Source organism: Micromesistius poutassou (genome assembly GCF_964030765.1).
Source record: "Micromesistius poutassou genome assembly, chromosome: 19".
Classification (NCBI taxonomy): Eukaryota; Metazoa; Chordata; class Actinopteri; order Gadiformes; family Gadidae; genus Micromesistius; species Micromesistius poutassou.
This window is the reverse complement of record NC_140289.1, coordinates 5065502-5088988: the sequence shown is the minus strand read 5'-3', so window position 1 is coordinate 5088988 and position 23487 is coordinate 5065502. Positions and strand designations below refer to the sequence as shown.

General features: G+C 44.5%; 2 protein-coding genes across 2 annotated transcripts; both read left to right on the top strand.

Moving 5' to 3' along the window:
- Positions 1–687: 687 nt before the first annotated feature.
- pinx1 (PIN2 (TERF1) interacting telomerase inhibitor 1) lies at positions 688–16439 on the top strand. The gene is made up of 7 exons (XM_084483557.1): positions 688–728; positions 1043–1152; positions 1281–1373; positions 1547–1628; positions 2141–2230; positions 6360–6448; positions 15008–16439. The coding sequence occupies exons 1-7, from the start codon at positions 710–712 to the stop codon at positions 15773–15775; spliced, it is 1251 nt and encodes a 416-aa protein (XP_084339683.1). The 5' UTR covers positions 688–709; the 3' UTR covers positions 15776–16439.
- Positions 16440–19487: 3048 nt separating this feature from the next.
- Positions 19488–23241, top strand: sox7 (SRY-box transcription factor 7). Its single transcript, XM_084484124.1, has 2 exons — positions 19488–19993; positions 21181–23241. The coding sequence occupies exons 1-2, from the start codon at positions 19753–19755 to the stop codon at positions 22374–22376; spliced, it is 1437 nt and encodes a 478-aa protein (XP_084340250.1). The 5' UTR covers positions 19488–19752; the 3' UTR covers positions 22377–23241.
- Positions 23242–23487: the final 246 nt, after the last annotated feature.

The window sequence follows — 23487 nt, the reverse complement described above, 5'->3', positions numbered from 1 at the left end:
TTTATTTGTCATACCGAGTTATTTCGGAATAATTAATCATTAATCAGTTCCTGCTATCTAATGTTGCTCTTCTTCCCAGTAGCATACGCATGTAATGTTGGTTCTCGATTTAGCGTTCTAAAAATATATAGATAAGTGTTACGTGTCACAAGCATGGTACACGTAGAGCATGAGCGTCCACCTGCAACGAGTTGCATAACCTTAAGCCACGCCTCGGTTAGCGCTTATAACAAGATGATCACGTTTGGTTAAGAAATAGGATTGAACACTCGTTCATTAATATCATATGTACGGCACAGCTGTTTTGAGATAGGAAATCATTTAAACAATTGATAACACGACGTTTCCAAAAGACACCAATATGACCTGGAAAAACCCATACATCCATGGGGAAAAGTAAAAGTAGGCCTACCCCAAACTTTTACAAACTATATGGCTTTGGCGCCCTCGTTTGGTCATTAGAGTTAATACATGTTAATATATTTGTTTTGTTTTTTCATGATCAGTATTCCAGGGTAAACATAAACGTTTGCACCAAACATGAATTATTCCTTTTCAATTAAAGATATCCCAACATGAAATTCTGGGGATGTGCACTGATGATATCTTTGAAAAGAAAATTAGAATAAGGACCGCATAGCTGCTTTGTGTTCAGGCATGTTGAGAGACACCCACGCTGCTTCCGTCCACGTGTCTAAAGACCCCGAGGATGTCCATGCTTGCCGAGCGTGAGTGTTTTCCTGACACTTTTTTACTAATATATCCGATCTGTACCAACAATAACGCAAATTATCCGTCTGATATGTTGACGTTCAATTTAACATTATCTATTTTGGAAATATTGCCTTTAGAATGGCAGAACGAGTTGTCATTTACAATATACACCAAGCTAACCGCTAACGTTTTCAACAGACGTTTACCATTGTTGTGACATGTTCTTACTTACCTTGTTATCACAATTGTGTTTAAACTATACACAACCACCAAGTAATAATCACAAAATGAACTATTGATAAGGTGATATGTTATGTTTACCCTTTAGCCCGTAGAAAACAAAAGTGGTCAATAGATCCCAGAAACAGTGCCTGGAGTAAAGATGACAGCAAGTTTGGTCAGAAAATGCTGGAGCGGATGGGCTGGTCCAAGGGCAAGGTATGGTTGATTACTAGTTGCAAATGACAATATGGCTTTATTTTCTGACCTAGTGTGTCATTTCTTAGAGTGTCTTTTCTTAATTTGAACGACTAATAATTGCGGCTGTATCTATTCCTTCGAAACAGGGTCTGGGTAGAAGCCAGCAGGGCTCCACAGAACACATCAAAGTAAAAGTGAAAAATAACAACCTGGGTCTTGGAACCAACGCAAGCTATGAGGTTTGTACATAGACATTTTGCTAACTGTTCACGTTGACATGAAGATAAGATACAGAAATCATATTATTTTGATATGTCACAAGGGCAAGTTGTGACCACTTGTGGGCTGTGTGTTTTATGAAGACAATTTGTCTCCTTTCTGGATTTGTTTGATGAAATGTGACTCATTACAGGACAATTGGATTGCCCACCAAGATGATTTTAATCAACTTCTTGCAGACCTAAACAATTGCCACAGTCAACCCAATGAGAAAAGTAAGTAAACACTCCATATGGAATAATGTGCCAAGACCTACTGTGCAGTCATGTTAAAATACATTTGTAATATATTTTAAATATACTCTACGACAAGGCACTCGGTTCCCTTCTACTGACCCCAGGTTTTTAGTATTTGCATCTCAATTAAAATATGTAGATTTCAATGGCAGCTGAGTGACTACACAGCTAAATAGTGCTGTGCATATTTATAACAGATTTGGACAATTGTGGTCCCTAGTATTTCAACATTTATGCTCGATACATTGAGTAAAATGTTTTTTTTGTGTGTTACTGCATAGCCTACATGAGGACTTTATATTCCCCATTAGAGGGCACTATACTGCAACTCCTAAAGCTAAGTTTAAGGCTCCAGACATGACTATATTGATGTGTCCAAGACGGTGCTACAGTATCTGTATATATTGAGATATAAAAAAGCATTGGAGGCTTGAATACAACATGACTCAATACATAGTAAGCAGTTTCTGGCTTGTTATGCTTCTATACAGAAACGCCATCGGAGGAACAGAAGAGTTTCAGCCTGGAGGAAAAGTCCAAGACCTCCAGAAAGAGGGTTCACTACATGAAGTTCACTAAAGGTATGTTCCCTCCCTGCGTGTGTGGCTTGGTGACAAATGTCCATGCTGTCTCGGGTATACTTAACTCACTTTGTCATTTTAAACAGGGAGCTGGATAGTGTAGTAGTTAGGGCAAGTCCCATCCAAAAGGCTCTGGGTTTGATTCCCGAGTGCCCGAAAGCTGCTGCAAGATGACTTGCTGCTAAAGCTGTGTCTATTTCGCTTTGGATAAAGCTTATTTTAAATGAAAACTAAAATGAAAAGTAAGTCCAAAAAAAAAGACATTAGTTGAGATTAGTTTTTGTTCAAATTTCAAAATTCATCCTTTTCACGCACATGCACAGGTTTTCCTCTAGTCTGTTTCGGGCCCCATGTCCTGAGTCCTTGGATGGGTCAGAGACATGGACCTGGGCCGCAGCGGTCTTATCAGCCAGCGCTGGGTCAGGTGCTAGGGTCAACCTTAAGGGGGGGAAGAGAGCAAGTTATAAATATATCTCCTCTCTACTTTTATTACACCTCTACACATCAGGAAGTCAAGCCCTGTTGCTCAAGGTCAGACTCAGCACACTGATGGCAATGGGAAAGCGTGGTCTAAAAAGAAATGCAATTAATGCCAAGTATCATGCCTTATTTTGTCGGAAAACTTCCGTTCATTAATTGGTGGGAAATACAGACAATTCAACACAATTGTACGATACGTTGTACCGGATATTTTTCAGTAAGGAATCTTTAAAAAAAAAAAAATACACTATACTGTATATCCATATAGTCATCTGTAACTGCAATCATCATCGACACTCAAATGTCGATGGGTTGGGGAAAAACACAAACGTCCAAACCATAACCTCACCTGGAAAATCTTTCTTCCTTACGTCATTAGTAGCAACTTCCTGTTTCCTGTTTGGGGCATCTGGAATGTCCATTTACTTTTGCCCCCCGAAAAACGCCTTCTAGTGGCTGTGGGACCTATCAGACAACCCGTCCAGTCAACACTTAGGTCTCTGTCCCTCCCCTTGATAGTGAGCGAGCACTCATACCAAATGGTTAAATGTGGGATAGACCACTAAACCACTAGATTAGTGGTAGGGTAATCCTGGTCCCTTACAGCCCACCTGCGTCTCCATTCTTCGGTCATTGACTATCCTTTCAATATAAATTCTGACAACTTGAATGGCAACATAACTTCGGTCAACTTTAAGCCTAGCGTAGAATAATCTTTAGGCTTCCTTGCACAAGACGCCTAACCCCTATCTGATCCTAACATGCATGTATCTGCATTAACTATAAGTGGCTTTAGATAAAAGTTCAAATGTCTGAGAGCTCTGTGTATACCTATCTTCACCAGGGTACTTGGGTTAATTTGTGTTCAGTAAAGCCATCCTGCCTTTCTGGTGAAGGTCTTGATCTTACCAAGGCTCCTAAATCTTCTATCTCCATCCCTGGCAGTTGGGATTAACCTGTCTCGTCACGACGAGTGGACGTTGGAAATGTTTTCTGTTACTCTCACTGGCTTTGCACGTTTCCACGCAACATGAAAGACGCGGTTCCCCATGACGATTACAACAAACCGCCAATTTGAAATATGAGCATCTTCTCCACTTTTTAAGTGGGCTGGCCTGCATAAGCCGCCCCGGTACAGCGACAGGATTAACTGAATGTGAGAAAGGTGAACTGCTGTTTGGTCGTGTCACAACAGCAGGGGGGCAGTTGCAGAGCTATCCAGTTCTCTTAACCTTATCTAACCAAAGAGTTGCTAGGCAACCCCCGCCTGCCACACGCCTTGCATGCGTCCAATCTCTACGCCCCGAGTCCGGCCGTTTCCAGGCCAAGGCTTCGTAATGGTTTTACAGTTGCTAAGCTCTTTACATGAGCTCACTGAGTTGACGGTGGTGCGCCACTTGTCTAGTTCCCCATGTGCGATGACATTTATTCACATCCTCTACTTCTTGGTTAAATGTAAGTCGCTCCATGCCTTCACACTTTCCTCCTCTACATTGATCGTGTTCAGGCCGGCTCTCATTGCCAGCATTGAGGATTGATGGACTTTGTTTTTGGAGGAAGGCACCGAAGTCTCCCCTCCAGGGCCAGAGTGTAAACCAGTAAACCAATCTTAATTGCCCTATATATCTGTCACCTCTCAGTTGGCAGTATGCAAAATGTAACCTCACTCCAGTCATTAGTTTCAGCAGCAGTGTTTGCAGATTAAGTCATAAGGGGGCATTGTTTTATCAAAGACAGTGGTTCAAATGAAATGGGACAACATGGCATTGGTGCTGTCTGTGTATTCAGACAGCAGCCATACATGAAACATGGATCTTATGGTGACCTCTGTTGATCATATGTAGCCTTCCCACATGCACATTTAAATAGCCACAGTGTGTATTGTTGCAAATGCCCAAAGCTAAAAAAAAAAAAAGACGAGACACACTTGTCCACTATCCTATTTGGCTTTGGATAAGCAATCTGGCTACTCCCAGAGGAAGTTGAACAGTAAATCAGTTTAAGGACTTTAACTCTTTCAGCTCCCACAATAAACAAACCCATGCCACACGTGTATTTTTGAGAGTGGTGGGTTTCCATGACAACATAGCCCTGTGCTGTGAATGATCTGAGATTAAAAAAAAAAAAAAAAAAAAAACTTTATTCTGAAATTGTGTCTGTGGACTGATGGGCTTTCACACTACATTGAGGTCATTATTACTCATACATTATTACGATTATGATAATTGATGAGGTGATTTCTCAGTCGCACGTTACTGGGAATCGCTAATCTTGTTTCAGTAGCTGTCTGCACTGGCAACCGTTGCCATCTCAACTGTGACCTTGAAAACCAGCAGGTATTTGGTAACGGCGCCCGTTGTTGCACGTTTGCAATGCCCCAGCCCATATCCTGCCTGATGGCGTTCGGCCACATTGGCATATTCAACAGGAACCGAATGAGGCTCGGCTGCCTTTTTCTATCCCCACATTGTTGCCCTGCACTTTCACCTGAAAGCTTAAGCTTCAGCATTTTGACAGGTACTTCCTGAGCCAAACATTTAAAAAGGTCATATTAGGCATAGCGACTACCTTCGACCAGGGATCAATAGGCCTCCTGCACTGCAGCCACCTTCCCCTATGGAGTGTTTGTTTTAGTGAGCATAACTGCTTGGCTTTTGCTCCTGAGACCTGCTTGTGCAGTCACTTTGAAAGCGACGAGGAGGGGAGATAGAGGTTTAAAAGCAATAAATAACCTAATGTTATCTGGGCCCTGCTGGAGGAAGAGGATGCAGCTGTACGCACAGGGCCCAGGCCTGAGACAGATGACGGAGCTCCCCAGCAGTCTTTGAGGCCCGACTTGAAAAACTGGAGTATGTGGGCGTGGCATCGGAGGCCCTGTTGTTAGTTTATTTTTCTTTGCCGTTTTATCCCCAAAGCGAAGAGTAAACTATGCAACGCCGGCCTTTCTTCACTTCAAGAACCCCCCACCCACCACCCTTCATTCCCACCCCACCATCTATTTCAGCACACTTGGCCCAAGTTAAAAACACTGTCAGATGTTATCCACGTTTCCGAAGCTCAGCGATTTGATGATTGATTTTCGCTTTGTATGTTGGATGAAGTCTGTGTTAAAGTGTCCTTGAAAATAATTTCTTTTTTTTGTTAGGATCCGGTATTTTATGTCCTAACAACAGAATTCACCCCCCCATATATATTAGGTTAGAGTTTAGGGTTAATGGTGTCTATGTTATGGTGTCAGTGACAATCTTTTATCTGCTTTCATTGGTCATATGCTGTCACCTAGGCCTTTGTTTTCAAAAGCCCCTTGTTCTAGTTCCGTTGGACTTTCAGCACATGAGGCAACGCATCCAAGTAACTTCGGAGCAGCAACAGTAAAAATGACCTTACCTGATATTAGTTGGATCTAGCACTGCCTCTATTTTGCAATGAGTGCTTGGTGACATAAGCATAAGAGCTGGCCTAATCATTGAACTCAGGAGGAGGCTTTGATGATTTAGATACCACATTAGTGACTCGAGTGGTTCCTTTTGATTAGCAACTTTATGTGAAGTAATTTAAAGGTAAACACAATATTGTATATCAGTGTATTTATCATTATCATTCATACTGTATGCATTTCTTGGACCGTGTTTACTTTTTACCCCATTAGGGAAGGACCTGTCCAGCCGCAGTAAAACGGACCTCAACTGTATTTTTGGCAGGAGGGCTAAACATGCCGGCGCCGCAATCAAAGAGGAGGTAAGATCACTGTACTCACAATAAAACCCGCTGCATGCACATCCAACAGATCTGTGTTTTTCCTACTGAACCTTATTAACTAATTTACATGGCAAGTAAGTTCTCATGAAGATTCTCTATTTGGTCGCACTGGCTACATGGATACTTGGATACTCAAAATGGCGGTCATAACCTCAACCAGTACCGCCGACCCCCTGGGCCCCTCTCTGGCCAGTCGGTGTCTAGTGGACACTGCGGTGCTTCTTTGGCTATGCTGCTGTGGCACAGGCTTACCTGCCACCCTTCGGCTAATTAAGGATAACCACGGCTAATGCCTCCCATCAGCCACCCCAGTGTCACATGACCCCCGTGGCTTCTGCCAGGCCCTGCCCCTCCGCGGCCTGCGGGCTTAGATTAGCCGTGTCATGGCTTGCTGCTTTGACACCGCCAGCAGGCCGCTGCCTGCAGTAAAGCCAGCTAAATCCAGTTAAGGGATTTGCACCCTCGCCCCCTGCTCCTCTCCTGCACACTCCTTCCTGCCGCTCCTTGCTTCTTGTCTCGGAGCGGTCACCTCCACACCGAAGGGCACCATTACAGGAATCGGGATGAGGTTTGCAGAAATCTCGAATGATGACGATTGCAAAAAGGAAAGTTTTATTTTAATGCTTTTTTTTTTTTTAATCTTCAGTGTTACTTCATGGTCTTTCCCAACTTCACCTCTTTGCCGATTGGTGCTAAGGTGACCGGTGTATTTCAAACATGTCTTGGGTGGATTAGGGACATGGATTTCATGCCAATGGATGATTGAGCCAATTAGTGGATTGGTAGTTACCCTTAATGTTTTTTTATGACAATGACTCAATTAATTGCAGGTTAATTACAGGTCGTAACCGTGGCTACCTTCCACACGGACGCATAACTACAGTGATTAAGAAACTCTGTTGGTATTGGTAGAAGGGTGGCAACAGTTTGTTTAGGCATAGGTAGAACACCTGAGCTGTTAAATACCTTATCCTTAAACCCTTATCCAAGACCGACTATAATGGTATACTAATATATTTGTATGTGACTGACTTGAAGATTATTCTATGACTATCAACAGCTATTCTAATAATATTGAAAATATGATTTTTTTAATAAATCAATATGTAGCTATAATCTTTCAAAATTATGAATTTTATATTGGCCACAAGAAATCTTTATTGACAAAAAAACATCAAACACGGCTTCAGGACAAGCAGACACTCAGGAATCGGTTGTAGGCATCTTTCATCATGAATATTGAAGACATTTGCATTTGAAATCCATAAATTGCAAGAAGCAGCCTTCTGCCTATCCCCCGGACGGGGCCCTTGCTCCGGCATCACAATGGCCGCCACCTCCCCACTGATCGCCATTGGAAACAAAAGGCTGTGCATGGCGCTTGTTTTCCCCATAATCGTTTGGTTATGGGCTTGTTGCTGAGCCAGATGTGACACAATTGACCGTATCGAACACGGGACACGGTGACAATAGCGTCCCACAAGACATTACGTGTTGGCCCTAGAAACACCCAAGTGTTCTGGGTGCAGGTGAAGATGCTGACCAATAACTGAAACGGCAACAGATTCTGTTTTTTTTTTTGGTATGTACTGTACCAAGTCATTACTGTATCAAGTTAGACTTTCACCGTCTCCTTCCATCTATCAGAAATGTAGGTAAACCTTAAACGCTACATGAATTACTGTGGACACACACACACACACACACACACACACACACACACGCACACGCACGTTATCCTTCCTCTGTGGAGATGCGCTTCCTGCTAACCCCTTATCACTGAACACAACACACTCTGTAAACCAGACGGACCCTCATGTGTGTGTGTATTTATAAACTCCCTGACATTCCCTCCCCCCTCCTCGGTGTGGGGGACACCTCTTGAGACAAACACGCCAGGGTTGATGAGTTTCATTACCATGTCCAATCCCTTGGAGCCCAGAGCCCTTATCCTCATTTAGTTTGCGTGCCCCTTCGCTTTCTGCAACATGGGCTTAAACTCTTGAAGGGTCTTTCTATCGCTTAATATTACAATTTTAATTGTAATGAATCAAATGCATTTGTTCGGGACCAATATTTGTATCCAAGTCAAATAATCCCATTGCCTTTTGGCGTGGAAAATATAAAGCAAAAACAATCGTAACCATCAATAACAGTGGCGCCATTATGCACCCCGGCTGGCCAGCGCGCGTTATCTCCTCGTGTTGGAGCACCTGTCCGTCTGCACCCCTCTCCGCCATCCATCACGCGTCCCACGCCCGCGCGCGCTCCCCCCTCGCCCCGCCTCCTCCGCCGGCCCCTCGGCACAATTACTCACCGCAAGACAAATGACGGGGCCCGCTCTGCTGAGATATCAAACAGCCCTGGCCACTTCCAGAGCGATGGCGCTCTGGCAGCCTCTGGTGCTCCCTGGGCTTATCGGCGGGCGAGCACTGCCCCTGGCCGTCCCCGTGTCCCCCTCTCTCTCTCTCTCACCTCCCCACCGCCTACCCCTTCAGCACGGCTCCTCTCTGCCCCCCTCTGGGGGTTTAGTTAGGGGAGCCACAGGGAGGGCCAGCCCGGCTTGATTTATCTCCCTTGCCCCTCTGCCCGGCCACTCAGGCAGGCCGAAAGAGCCGACGAGGCTCCAGCGGGCCGGCGCTGGAAAGCCCGGCATTAGCTGAAATAAACCATCCTGCCGCCCAGTGAAAAATGTCCTCTGATTGGCTAATTAATCAGTCAAAGGGGAGCGACGCGGCCGGTGACTTGAGGGACCCAACCGGGCGACCGCAGAGGGCCCGCTGATAAATAGACTCCCCGCCGATTCATACATCAACCAAAGTTAGTCATTTTTTTAAAGCCACAAGCGTGCGTGAAGGGTGGAAACACAAGCCTGTGGGTTTGTATTTTTGTCGCCGTTTTTGTGTCTGCCTGTGCATCCGCATGCACTGTCAGATAATTGAGATATATATGGTCTTTAATGTCAACTTTGGATCATTTTGAATCTTGCCAAAAAAGATTGAACAACAAAGGACACAAATGTAATTTATATTTAAACTATTATTCGACCCCAATCAATTATCTGTCAAATACATCAGGGTATTTTTGGGGTAGAAGGAACATTTAAAGGAACATTTAAAGCACCCCTTCATTAAAATGGATTCCAATTAGCTCTGTAGACAATATAACCACATTAATCATATTAAGTGTGTGTGTGTGTGTGTGTGTGTGTGTCATTCATTCTTCAGTCAAAACACTGATAACAGACAGCCTTGCGGTTCATAGCGGCTTTTAATCATCAAACCTTAGACGAATATTAACGAAGCGGTGGAAAAAAAAAAAAGGACCCCGTGCGATTTATTGCTGGCAGGCTTGTTTTGATGTCTGCAGCACACCACTGAGGCGGTGGTAGCGCCCCCTGCTCCTGGGGTCAGTCTGACCCCGTGGCCTCTCCCACTCCCACTCCTGCTCAGGCACAAAGGGCCAAGAACCAAGCCTCCTCGGCTGGCACCTGTTGCGTCCGCTTCCCTGCCCACGCCTCGTCCACATGAAGGATCACACGTCAGGGGGGGTCCCTTGACACCGCCGTCCTAAGGAATATGGGCCAGGGCCCGGGCATGATAGGGGCTCTGGCATTTGGCAGATGTGTCTGCGAGGCGCCGGGGAGTTGGTGGGCGGAGACAGAGGAAACTTGTGCTGACAACGCAGGAGCCCAGTGTATTTAATATATTTTTTATTTGTATAAAAGCGACTCTACAGTGCTTTGGTTACCCAGATCTCAAGAGTTTGGGAACGACGACTGTACACAAAAGTGAAGAGGGGACCGGGATGTTGCGGTACAGCTTCCAGCCTCTTCTGGTTCAGGAGTTGCCTTTTAAATCCAAGTTGGATTTTTTAGTTGTTGGAATCATTAGATTAATAGGCTGTTCATAACATACTCAAAAAATTTTTTTTTGTATTTTCACTATAGTTTCCGAGTTACTTTTATTTATTCTGTAATGTTTTGATATACCCAAAACAGGAAATTCATTTTTGCACAATTGTCCTTAAAATGTGTTATTTTAAGACAGTCGGTTGAGGTCGGGGACCACGTCTACGTGGCCAACCCATTTTTAAATGTCCCAACGCGCTCATGATGAAACGGCGGAATGTCAAGAAAACAGCGGGTCTTGACTCCCTCTCGGATAACATCTAATGGCCTCAAGCAAACACGTTTCACAAAACATACGCCTGTTGACGAGGTATCGTGCCTACCGCCAAAAAACAAAAGGCACCCGCCAAGGCGACACAGTTTGCCACTCCTCCAACCCACCTTCCACCCGTCTATCTGGTTGCAGTGTGCATGGCTCCCTCTAGGCCCTGCCAGCTCGCTGACACTTACAGATTAGTGTGGCGTAAAAAACTATGTCTGTCTCTTAGTTACAGGCTTTAGCAGTAATGCATGGGGCTAGGGTAATTACCGCCTTGTGACGCTAACTGCCTGAAGATTTCCAGCGCCCTCGGCTGTTTACGGCCACCGAGAACCATTTAATCACTGACTTTTTAATCTAATTAATCACTACGGCCGCTAAATAATTGCAATGTCCTCCATTTTTGGGTGGTGTAGGGGGTTGGCGCACTGGCGGTGGGTTCTGACTACAAACGCATTCAATGCAAAACATATGCGTAAGGCAGTCACACTGCATGCATAATACCATCTTCATTTGTTATGATAAACGTTCCTGCACCTGAGTTTTTTTCTTTTCGTAAGCATATTAGTTTAAGAGCCTGTCCTACACCAAAGTATTGTGGTAGACAATGTTCCATGTGTGGCATTTGGATCTACTGTGTTTTTTTGGAAATGTTTTCCTGTTAAAATATTATTTTGCCCCCCCAAAAATTGTTTTGTCGCCCCCCCTCCCTTGTAATTGATGGAACCAGACCCCATATGTAATTACTCTGAATAAGCAAGGAGTATCCACCTGTTTTTTGCTGTCCACCCACGTCAGGCTCATGAAGGATGGGCTAGTGGACTCCTGCAGCTCATCAGGGAGAGAAAACTGGGTAATTCAGGCCTGATCCATAGACTTTTGCTATCGCCAAATTTATTATTATGGCAGGACAATGAGGACCCGTTCACACAATTAGAGGAACCCTCCAATATTGGCCGGATGGTATTGGGGAAAAACGGAGGGTACCGCAGATAAGCATTTCTTTCTCCGAGAGATGAATTGGTAGCGGCAGTTTTTGTCAAATACTAACGAACACGGGTCGAACATGGGCGAGCCGTGACGCATTTAACGGTTCATATTTCATATATCGTTTTTAAAGAAGTATGTGTTTATTTAGTTTGATCATTATATCTCACTACGGTTGCAATCTCTTGCTATTCGGTAACATTCTGTCAAATCGCAAGCGTGTAATTATAATTTTTATTTTCAATGCCACTGGATGTGTGGTGGGGTATAAATTACCATTAAAAAAAAAAAAAAGAAGAAACTAATATTCTGGGACAAATATATCATATTTTTTATAAACATCCTTGCAAATCCTTTATTTTTATTTATTGAAAATATTGATCATTCTGGAAAAAAAGCAGTCTTAAGAATTTGACACGAAATCGTTTCCTCACTCTTAGTCTGCATAACTTGCAAACCATAGTGAGAACCTTTTGTAATAACTGCTATCCTTGTGGATGCTCTTTTCTGGAGCAAAGTTCCACATGCACTCTAGTGAACCTTGTGAATGCTCTCCTCCTGGCCCCAGTGTCTTGGCACCAGGGCACGCAGAGAGCCTCTGTTGGCCACATTAATGGAGGGGAGAGATGCAACTGGAGTGTATTGATGGAGGCGGCCTGTTGAATGCCTTCCCAGCCTCCTCTTTTCTGTGGGACCCTCTATGGGCCCTCCCTGTGTTCCCTGCCCAACCCCGGCCCCCACCAGGGAAGAGTGGAGCAGGAAGGGCCCGATAGCCAGGCCGTTCCTCTGCCGAAGGAGTCTTATCTCAGCGCTGCACACAGTGCACTGAACGCATCCTCTTCCTGGGGTGCTGGGCCTGGGTGGTGGGGAGGGAGAATAGGAGGAGGAGGAGGTGGAGGAGGAATGGTTGACTCAAGGTGCATTTTCCAGCCTCCCTCCCACTCCTCAACCTTCCCTGGGTAGTGCTGCCTTCTCTGTTAATCTTCAGCCGTAGAAATTATACACACGCTCTCCCTTAAAAGTTGCCTTACTTTTTTAATCTGTATACAATCATACCAGTTGCATTTGTGCAATTTTTTGTTTGTTCGACTATAAATGTCCTATGATGGTTGATCTTTAACTTAAGTTAATTAACTTAAGAAAGTTGATGTTTATCAGGAAAGTTATCAATATATGCAGGGTTTGTAGGTTAACAATACAACATGATGAAATGCATACATTTCTGCAGTTTTTGTTTTAAGGATCATCAATATCAGATCCATTACATCGCCTTAAATGATGGACTTACTTAATTTGCCTGCAACAACATAAGTTCATATGATTATGACATGCAAAACTATTATTTCCTGGGAGAAGAAATCCTTGAATGCCGATGCTGAAATAAATGTACAGAAGTGTCAACTTGTTTACTTGTTTTGTAGATAAATATATATATGTCGATCTGTGTCCAGCCTTTTGCTCAGCACAGCACTTTTTCTCTGTCATATCAGAGACCGGTCTAATGGGCTTCCCCAGGCAGTGAAAGGATGAAATCCCCCACCTCAGACACGAAGTTCCAGCCACTAGCCCTGGTCAAGGGGGAGGTCTTCCTGTGCATCCCTCTCCTACCATCTCCTCTCATTTTCTGCTCCTCTCCTCTTTGCCACTCTCTCATCCACCACCTCTCCCTCTCTTGAGAGTAATTTCACAGGCAGTGGGAAAGTAGCCCCAAGCCACCGTCCTAAATCCCACATGTTGTTCAATGCTGTCAGCGTTACGAAGACCCATCCCCGGTCTCCCAAGCAGAGAGGACACCATTGTGCAGTAACCGGGAATATAGATTTTTTTCCTCTTGGAAGTTAGAAAGTTTTGTTTAATGGCATCTCACCTAAAGGGCCCCTCTTGTTGGAAGTTGAGACTAATTCCAGGTGAAGTCTGAGGTTGCAAAAATGGTATAACTTGAGTGCTATTTGGATCATCTGCCACTATTGGTTCGTAATCAAGCTGGCTTTTATGTTTGTAAATATAACTGGTTGGAGCCCAACTGATGCCAACAGTTGACATCAACAATGATTACAATTATTATTATTTTTTCTCAATCATGTTTTAAATTGTGAATGAAACGCCTTTTATCGCTGTTGTTATACTTTATTTTATTCCCTGGGGGCTTGCTAAACTACCGTTCTAGATATATTTGGATTACATACTGCTTGTGGAAATTGGCTTTCCCCCAGGTTCAATCCATCTACATACTCACTGTTTCATCTGCCTGTGCATTAACCTGTTGTTATCGATCACGGTCCGGGGGCAAACCAGTGTAATCTGGATGTAGAAGCATAAAAGCCAACACAGGAGGGAAAACACCCCGTCTCACATATATCTTTAATCTGTAGGGGCCGTGAGAAGGAAAAAAAATATATGCAATCCACATTTCCATCTGCGTTAAATGCACAGCGAGAGTCGTGGCATTGTTTAGTGTAATTCTCCAGAGGTGGCTGGGTATTCTTCAGAGCAAATCATTATGCATTGAGTAGGCCATTAGGAAAATGAAGACGAATGGCCCACCGATATGCTTTGACAAAAGGCTCAGACCGAACGGTCACAGTAGTGACTGTCGTGGCCTGTTTTTAACACGCTATAGGTTAAACTCAAGAGAATGAGAGATGTGTTTTTGGCCAGGTTGACTCCATTCCCATGACTCTCCTGGATAGTTAAGCGGGAGGAAAGTGAATGAGTGCCGCTGCCTTCCAGTAAACGTTGTAAACTGTCCCCTGAAGCCAGGTAGATGGCTCATAGGAGCTGTACTAGATCTGCTTGGGCGACTCAAGCGGAAGCAGGGATTTCTCTTTGATTTGTCCAAATTGTTCACGATCAAACTGAAAGTTGCAAGGTCATACCCTCACCGCTTCCAATAAAATCACAACCTTTCCTTTTATTTATTTTTTCAACTGGTTGAAATATTAGAACTAGTTTAATAACTGATCTTAATCCCTGGTAGGGTTACCAGTGGAAAAACCTGTTTCGACTGGAGCTCGTACTTGATTGACATCTAACTGTTGCAGAGGGAGGAAGGCGGTTGATGAAGCTGGTAACGCATGTACTCAACATGCTCTCAAAAGATCAGGCCCATTAGGGTACTTCTGTGTCAGCCGACAAATCCTAACATGACGAGTGAAGCGCTGCTTTAAAAGGTGACCTTTTCTTTGTCTTGTTGCCTTTGTAATGGGGCCATCAACGCATCAATTTACACCTACATTGTCTTCAAACAAATGAGCGTTTGCTTCTGTGTGGTGATTGACAAAACCCCCCCTCCAGGTTGTGGGAGTCTATTTTTAACCGGGGTGCAAAATAATGTCTGAAACCCTGACACCATCCTCTCCTTAATATCTGTTTCTATCTCTAGGAGAACAATGGCTGTGACTCCCTCGGGGAGAAGGAGGTGAAGATGGAGGTAAAGGAGGAGGAGGAGGAGAAGCCCATCTCTGCTGGGCCTCAGCCTGATCTGGATGTGGAGGGGATCACCAAGACGGTGACCAGCACACTCACCATGCAGGAGTACTTTGCCCAGAGGATGGCTCGGCTAAAGGGGTCCCGAGGCCAGGCCCAGGACCCAGTCTACTCGTTAGCCTCAGTAGTCGCCACTGAGACCTCGGATCCGGATCCCCCCAGCACCACCACAACGCCAGAGCCCGTTGACATCAGCCACACCACCCAGAACAATGATGAAGAGGAGCCCAAGAAGAAGAGGAAGAAGAAAAAGAAAAATAAGGAGAGGGAGGTTTCTGATGTGGAGGTTGAGGAGCCTGAGGTGTTGGTCGCGTCCGCCGATGTGGAAGAAGAGGCAAACCAGGAGCAGGTCTGTCTGGAGAAAACTAAGAAAAAGAAGAAGAAGAACAAGAGGAAAGCGGCGGAGGTAGAGGAAGTGGATCCAGACGACTCCATCGTCACAGAGGAGAACCCCAGCAAGAAAAAGAAGAAAGCGGAGGAACTTTGTATTGAATCAAATCTAGAGGATGGACACGCCACGGAGGATCAAACGGCCCAGTCCAACACTACAAACACGAAGAAGAAGAGGAAACACAGAAAGCAGATGGACAGTGAAGTGGCAGAAGAGGAGATAGTAGTAGTGCCGGAGAGGAAATCCAAAAAAGATAAAAAGAAACAAGAATAAAGTTCCACTGAAACGATTCTTCAGCTTCAACCTACAGTCACATTGAGTACTTCAATGGGTCTTCTCTGGGGTGCTTTTATACAGCTGACGGCAAAGGCATGAACCAGCACATCATGATCCTTTTTATAAAATACCCTCAATGTAATTGTATCCGTTTTTATGGACATTACTCGCTATGCTAGTATTGTGTTACGGATGTAGATATGTATATTCTCCTGGGTATAGCACAGCATCTGTCTTGGGCAGTTTGCTACAGGGCAGCACCACTGCAGCAGTGGTTTTACTAAAATTGTTCACGGGCAACATTCAATCAATTGACTGAAATCTTCCTTGAAAGTCATTGCTCCTTTTGTCTATTAAAACTTTTACAAGTGATGATGATGGAAATGACTTGGTATTAACTGGTAATTGCATTCCTTAAGCTTACCATGTGGATGCAGTTGTTAATTTTATTGTTCAAAGGTTTCATTCTTGCAATGCTTTGTTCTTCAGGAAGACTGCTTGCGTGACCTGAACTTCTCCAACACATCAAACAATGACACTCTTGATCACTTTGGTCATCTATGAAATGGTGGAATACCTGTTTTCCTTGAATCTCCCTTGGGAAAACAAACTTCCTTCTTATGAGTCAGGCCCTGTGTGATTAAATCAAAGTCAAAATGAATCTTATTTCTGTTTGGTTATTTCTACTGTAAACTATAGCCAAGTAGGCCTAGGTTAAATATTCTGCTGTTTATTTTGCATACATTTAAGCACACAATCATAATTATATTCTGCCCTAGACGGAAATTGAAAGCTTTGGTCGACCAGGAAACACAGTTGCCCTTACAATGCAAAAATAATTCTGTATGTGTGATTGCACATGAGTATAGTACTGATACAAAAAAAAAGATGTACAGATGGATGCATACATGGTAAATGACGAGTCTATCCTGTCTGCCAACTAATTTGATCTATAACAAGCTGCTCTTGTTTTGATGTGAGAGTTGCTGTCGTGAGTCAGGAGGAAAAAGGAAACCAACACTGTCTAAACAGAATATTAGGAATTGGTATATTTAGGTCACAATATTGCCCATACAAAAAAATCTAATTATACAATTTGGGCTTACATAATTAGGTCTTAATTAAAAACATTAATTTACATGGCTGTGGATATTTTGCTAACATTAGTAGGCCTATATTTAAAAGAAACCTAGTAGGCTATACATTGGTGACATTCAAATTTTGTTTCGAAAAACTAATTTTATTTATTTAGTTTATTATTAAGTCTTGATTGTTATTTCTTTATCACTGCATTTTAATTCAAATGTTTTCGTCTGGAAATCAAAATATGAACTGAAGGGTTTATGAAAAATGATGACTCATCCTCCGAAACCGCCAAACATTTCCCGCCACTTCACATGGGAGCATTGTCGCATTCCTCTAATGGCTGAGTGATGCTTTCACATGCAGTTTAAACCAAATATTCCCATTAGTCATACAACCTTTCTAATACGTATTAGGCCTAATCCTAAAGTTCCTAGTTTAGTTGTTCCCAACCTTGGGGTCGAGACCACACTCGGGGTGCAGATGCTGATAAGCTAAAAACTTTGTGTGGAAGCAGATGCACAAATAGAATAGAATAGGTCTTTATTTGTCATTGTCACATGTAGGCCTACAACGAAATTCTAAATACCTACAACGAAAGTGCTCTCTAGTCAGTGCAACATTTAAGAGTCTATAAAAAAATATACAATTTAAAATACTAGTGTTACTAGTTACTTAGTTAAGTGATCTGTACCATCTGCCTGAGGGCAACAGTTCAAACATGGAGTGACTGTTGTGTTGTTGTGTTGTTCTGGGCTTTTTTGAGACAGAGGGAACTGTGTAGTTCTCCCAGTGTTCCAAAGATGTAACCCCAAAGATGTAACCGCAAACAGTTTCACTTCTAGACATGGGGTCACGGGCCAAAAAACCACTGCCCTAGTAGCCTAGGCTAGTCATATTCGATCCACTCAGCCTACTTAAAAATCCAGAGTCACGCTGCAGTGCACGTTCATGATGCTCGACAGTAGTGCTTCCCTGCAGGATGGTTTTGTGGTTGTCACGATTGCACGCGCTCCACTCAGACACACCAATGCATCACGCGTGCATGTTGTGCCCGTGACAGAGAAGGAGGAGGAGGAGGAAGTACGGTCCTATACATCACGGACGTGTCCGCCATGGGCAATCTGTAGTTTCAGGTGCCGTGTATCCTCTTCCTGTGGGGGTAAAAGTCCCCGTCCACAGATCATGAGGCTGACACCTCGCTGCCGGGATTGGTGGTAAAGAGGGCTATAGCGCTACTTTATTTTATGACATTCAACACACAATCCACTTCCGTACGACTCTTTCGATCGAGGAACTGGTTGTGATGCTATGACTGTAGGCCTATATAGATTTGAGCATTTATTATATTATTTGTTGTTTCTGTGTTATTGTTTTACCCCGTTGCTATTCGTGTAATTATCCTATAGCTGTTGCACCTGCATTGTGCCCTCTGAAACCCCAAACTTTAGTTGTTTTTTTTGTTGTTTGTTTTTTAAAGTTTAGACCCAAACTTTGTGTGCGAGTCTGTGTGTGTGTGTGTGTGTGTGTGTGTGTGTGTGTGTGTGTGTGTGTGTGTGTGTGTGTGTGTGTGTGTGTGTGTGTGTGTGTGTGTGTGTGTGCGCGCGCGTGCGTGTGAGTGTACGCGCTTGCGTGGGTGTGCACGCGTGCGTGTGGACGTGTGAGCGCGCCACTTGGCCACTGCCCAAGAGGATACTGTCAACAGGAACCCCAGAGTCTGACACGCACCCTCCCCCCTCCCCCTCCAGCCACTGAAGGAAACTGATTTCCTCCCGTCCACATGGCTTGGCTTTGCTTTAAATGCCCCGAATCACTTGCCACCACTTATTGACAACATCGGCCATTTAATAACCCCTCGCCCCACATTCCTTGCCCCCCTTCGACCTAGGCTAGAACTATTAAAAAGTGACGTTTAACTTATTTAACTTGCAACTGGAAAATATCACTTAAAAATCCTTAACGCCTCCATACACCCGGTGTTGAGAAATTAATTCCCGTCACTACGTCAGGGATCAGTTGTGGTATCCAGCACAACGAGTTGGGTGAGTTGGAAGGAAAACAGGTGAGGAAGATTGTGTTACAGCCAAAGTTTGCCTTCAAGTTGCTGCCAAAGGCCATCCTCCCACGTTATTACAATAAGCACTGTAATATGAAATACAAAGTCAAGGGTTTATTGATTTATTATTTGTTTTGGTTGTATTATGATTTTTATTATCCAATGATTGCTATGGAACCTCAATGATGGACGTTTTAGAAAGCAAAATAGAAATTTAGTGGATAAATCCTAATTAAAACATTAACTCTACAAAAGGCAGGTCTAAGAAAAAAGTCATACTTTAATAGGCCTACTGACAAAAATAATTTGTTGTAATAATGCGTTTGTGTTATTGGAAGCATTGTTTTTGTTGTGAGGGGTTGTTTGGAAGTAAACTGAGTATTTGTTTACCCCTCTCCCTACTTTCACGGAGCTCAAGTTGCAACCAAGGAGGAGCTGCGAGGAGGGTGGGTGTAGGGGTGGGTGTAGGGGTGGGTGGGGGTGTGGGGGTAGCCTGCTCCTTGGAATCTGCTCCTCAAATAAAAAGCGCTTCCCCATTCACGAGGAAGAAGTGAATCATAACTCGCGAGGAGGAGTCGCAGCCTACAGCCACATCCAGTGTGTGAACCCCGACAGCAGAGCACCAACACCTGAGAGTGCAGCTTCATCCTTTAGTTTGAGTCTCTACCCACCATTATCACAGTTCGTTTAGCGCTTCCATGTTTGTTTCTTGATTTTTTTTTGCTAGTTTTTTTTTACCCGGATGATACTTGAATAAGTGAAATAAATACTTTTTTTCCACTGAGGTGAGATAAAGGAGCGCGTGGTTAACTTTGAGGTACAAGCGCGCGCGTAGATGGCTGCCCTGATCAGCGCGTACTCGTCGTGGCCGGAGTCCTTCGAGTGTTCCGCGGGGGACGCGGACGACGGCGCGGCCGACGGACACGGCGCCCACAACAGGACTCCCGCGGAGAAGGCGTCGGAGCCGCGCATCAGACGGCCTATGAACGCTTTCATGGTGTGGGCGAAAGATGAGCGCAAACGCCTGGCCGTCCAGAATCCGGATCTGCACAACGCGGAGCTCAGCAAGATGTTAGGTGAGATAAAAAAAAAAAAATCAAGGAAATGGACAAACGAATTAACAATAGGCCTTTTAATTACAATAAATAGCCTAATAATAATCACCTTCAAAATAAAAGTGAAGACAAAAAGTTGTAGTCGCTGTCGCTGAGGATCTCAATCGGCCTCGCCTTAATCAAAGAACTTTAAAAAGTTACCAATTATCGGGAAATAATTCTTATTTATTAAAACGAATTCCCTAATAAATAAACGACATATTCATACATTTTTATATAGAGTGTTTTTTATGTTTTTGCAACATTTAAAAAATGGGAATATGCACTGATATGTAGGCTAATGGTTTTGGTTTTGATTTTATCAGGGCAAAACGTGAACACAAAAAAGTTACAATGAAGACATAAAATACAGTACTCTCATATTCTAACCAACATGTAGTAATTGGAACATCCCTCATTTGGTTAATACTGGACTTAAAGTAACCTTGTTCAAATAATAAGTAGTAACATTGAAAAGTTAGGACCTTGATAATTGGAGATTCATTTTAATTGGATATTATGATGGAAGCCTAAGTAAAACCAAGTAGATCTTAAGAGTAATTATGATACATTTAAACAATTTAAAACTGAGCTTATTCAGATTTAAAGTAGGCCTAAAGGGAAAGGAAAAGGTTCTGTCTAATCATTTAAGTTCACTGGGTCATTTTTAATACAGTGTATTGCAACATAACTAATTTGGTCTCAAAACACATTTGCAGCCCTTAAGTCAAATTAGTTAAATTGAAAAAAGAAATAACATATTGAATTGAGATTGATATTGATAAAAGCTTTTAAAACCATTCAAGTAAGGCTCATTATAGCCTATTAAATCGGTACTAACCATTAGCAGAATAGTAGCAATAGCATTTGCAATGCTACATTCTTTAAAACAGTCTTACAGTGTTTTTAATGATACAGATCAAGAAATGAGATTGACGACAACTCACTTACATCTAACTTGCATCTAATCTCATATCTCATAAAACATATTTTATTTTTCCAATATTTTTTATAAATCTCCTCCTGGGTGCTAACAAACGCGGAAGCTGAGGACCACATCTATAAACAATTCAAAAAAATTATAGAAGGAAAATCACATCCATCCGTACAGGATAGATGTAAAATAACGCTTTGTCCACCGCAAACTAAACGTTGTCGTGTTCCCGCAGGCAAGTCGTGGAAGGCCCTGACCCCGCTGGAGAAGAGGCCCTACGTGGAGGAGGCGGAGCGGCTGCGGGTGCAGCACATGCAGGACTACCCCAACTACAAGTACCGGCCGCGGCGCAAGAAGCAGCTGAAGAGGATCTGCAAGCGCGTGGACCCCGGCTTCCTGATGAGCGGCCTGCAGGCCCCCGACCAGAACGCCCTGCCGGACCACCGGGTGCTCTGCCACCCGCACCAGGACAAGGACGAGGGGGGTCTTCACGGCGGCGTGGGGGGCTTCCCAACCCACGGCTCGGTGCTGCCCGGGGTCCGCTCCTTCAGAGACCCGGGCGGTAGCAGCAGCAGCAGCAGCTTTGACACCTACCCCTACGGTCTGCCCACCCCTCCCGAGATGTCCCCCCTGGACGCCATGGACCACGAGCAGCACCTCCCCCTGTCGTACTACCAGGCGCCCGGCCGCCCCGGGTCCTCCTCCTCCGGCGCTGATGACCGGCGGCAGAATCCGAACCAGCCCTCCTCCCACATGGGCAGCCCGCCCCCGTACCACACCGACTACACCCAGGCCCAGTTCCACTGCGGGGGGCCGCACCTGAGCCACCTGCCCCCCCACCACATGACCCAAACCAGCGGCGGCGGCGGCAGCGGTTCCACCCTGCTCACCGGACCCCCGTTGTCCTACTACACCACCACCTCCTCCCCCCCCTCCTCCTCCTCCTCCTCCTCCTCCTCCTCCTCCACTTTCTCCCAGCTGCACCACCAGGGGCACCCCCACCAGCAGGGGCACCCCCACCTCCACCACCTCCACCACCACCCCCTCCAACACCACCACCACAACCTGGGACAGTTGTCCCCGCCGCCCGAGTCCCACAGCGGGAACCTGGAGACCCTGGACCAGCTGAGCCAGGTGGAGCTGCTGGGTGAGGTGAACCGCGACGAGTTCGACCAGTACCTCAACTCCAACGCCAGCGGCGGCGGGTTCCTCCACGCCGAGCACGGGGGTGCCACCATGACAGTGACGGGACACATTCAGCTGGCGCCGTCCTCCGTCGCCACGGCCGCCGTGGTCGCTGCGTGTCCCAGTAACGGCGGTAGCGGCAGCAGTAGTAGCAGTAGTAGCGGCAGCATCGTCACAGAAACCAGCCTCATATCGGTGCTCGCCGACGCCACGGCGGCGTACTACAACAACTACGGGATCTCGTGATCGTCGTTGACGATGCGGTAACCACGCCGACCCCTTGTGCGACCTGGCTGACGGACAGTTGAGAAAATGGGAGGGGTTTAGGACGCAGCCGGCCGGGGGATGCTGGTAGGATGAAGTCGCTCTTCAGTGTTGCTGTTCAGGTCTCGTTCTTCTTCTTCTACTCCTGCTTCTTCTACTTCCTCTTCTTCTACTTCTTCTTCTTCTTATTCTCTCTTTTGTGGAGAAGTAAGAGAAGTTTCATGCAAATTCCAGTCGGCCCGTCTATGGGCGACTTCATCCTACCGACACCAAAGATCAGAGCCCGGGTGAGCAACACGGGGAGTGCTGAGGAGACGGAAAGGCCGAGGACAATGAGAGAACGTACAAAGAGACACGTATGTGGACACCTCAGGGATGAACACACTGAACACTACAAGCATGTCGCTTCCAATTGTCTTGAAACTTTCAAAAATCAGAACCACAATCTGTAGGACCTGCTGGTAAAATGAACATAATGTACATTTCCTTATCCTAACTGTTTCCATGGAAGCATGTAAAAGATGCTGTTTGAAAAAAAAAAATGTTGTATTTAAGTATTTTGATGTTCCACATAATGCTTACTGTAATGCTATAATCAGTTCTTTCTGTTTGGTTGTTTGTTGCTGGATTTTCCTGCTCTTGTTGTGGGAGTCTTACCTCAGTAGTTTGTAATTTAGTGAGGGATTAGCTGGACACTTCTTATGCAATTCTTCACCCCCCAAAAAATCGTCTATAATGAGGAAAAAAAGGCATTTATACTACTTAATATTATGTAATCACATCCATTTGCAATGGAAAAAAATAATAATGTCTATAAATGTATGCTTATTTAGGTTTGTAAAAGAAACTTAATTTAAAATAAAGTTCCACTTTTATTTTGATGTACTTCCCACGTGATTAATGTCAGCACCCAGACACAAAGGCATCCATCAAAATATTAATCGGTGGCTTGTTCTTAATTCACACTCGTCTGTATTAAACAGTAGAAGATAAAGTCACCTGGTTTTGTCATGAAGCAACGCAATTCAGAATAAAGAATAAAGACAAAAGGTAAAATACAAAAATCACTTCCTCATTAGTATAATTTTTTTAC

Coding starts and splice junctions, on each gene's coding strand:
- pinx1 (XM_084483557.1), top strand. Junction 1,629..2,140: donor CAGTCAACCCAATGAGAAAA/GTAAGTAAACAC, acceptor GCTTCTATACAG/AAACGCCATCGGAGGAACAG. Junction 2,231..6,359: donor CTACATGAAGTTCACTAAAG/GTATGTTCCCTC, acceptor TTACCCCATTAG/GGAAGGACCTGTCCAGCCGC.
- sox7 (XM_084484124.1), top strand. CDS start 19,753: ATGGCTGCCCTGATCAGCGCGTACTCGTCGTGGCCGGAGTCCTTCGAG. Junction 19,994..21,180: donor GGAGCTCAGCAAGATGTTAG/GTGAGATAAAAA, acceptor GTGTTCCCGCAG/GCAAGTCGTGGAAGGCCCTG.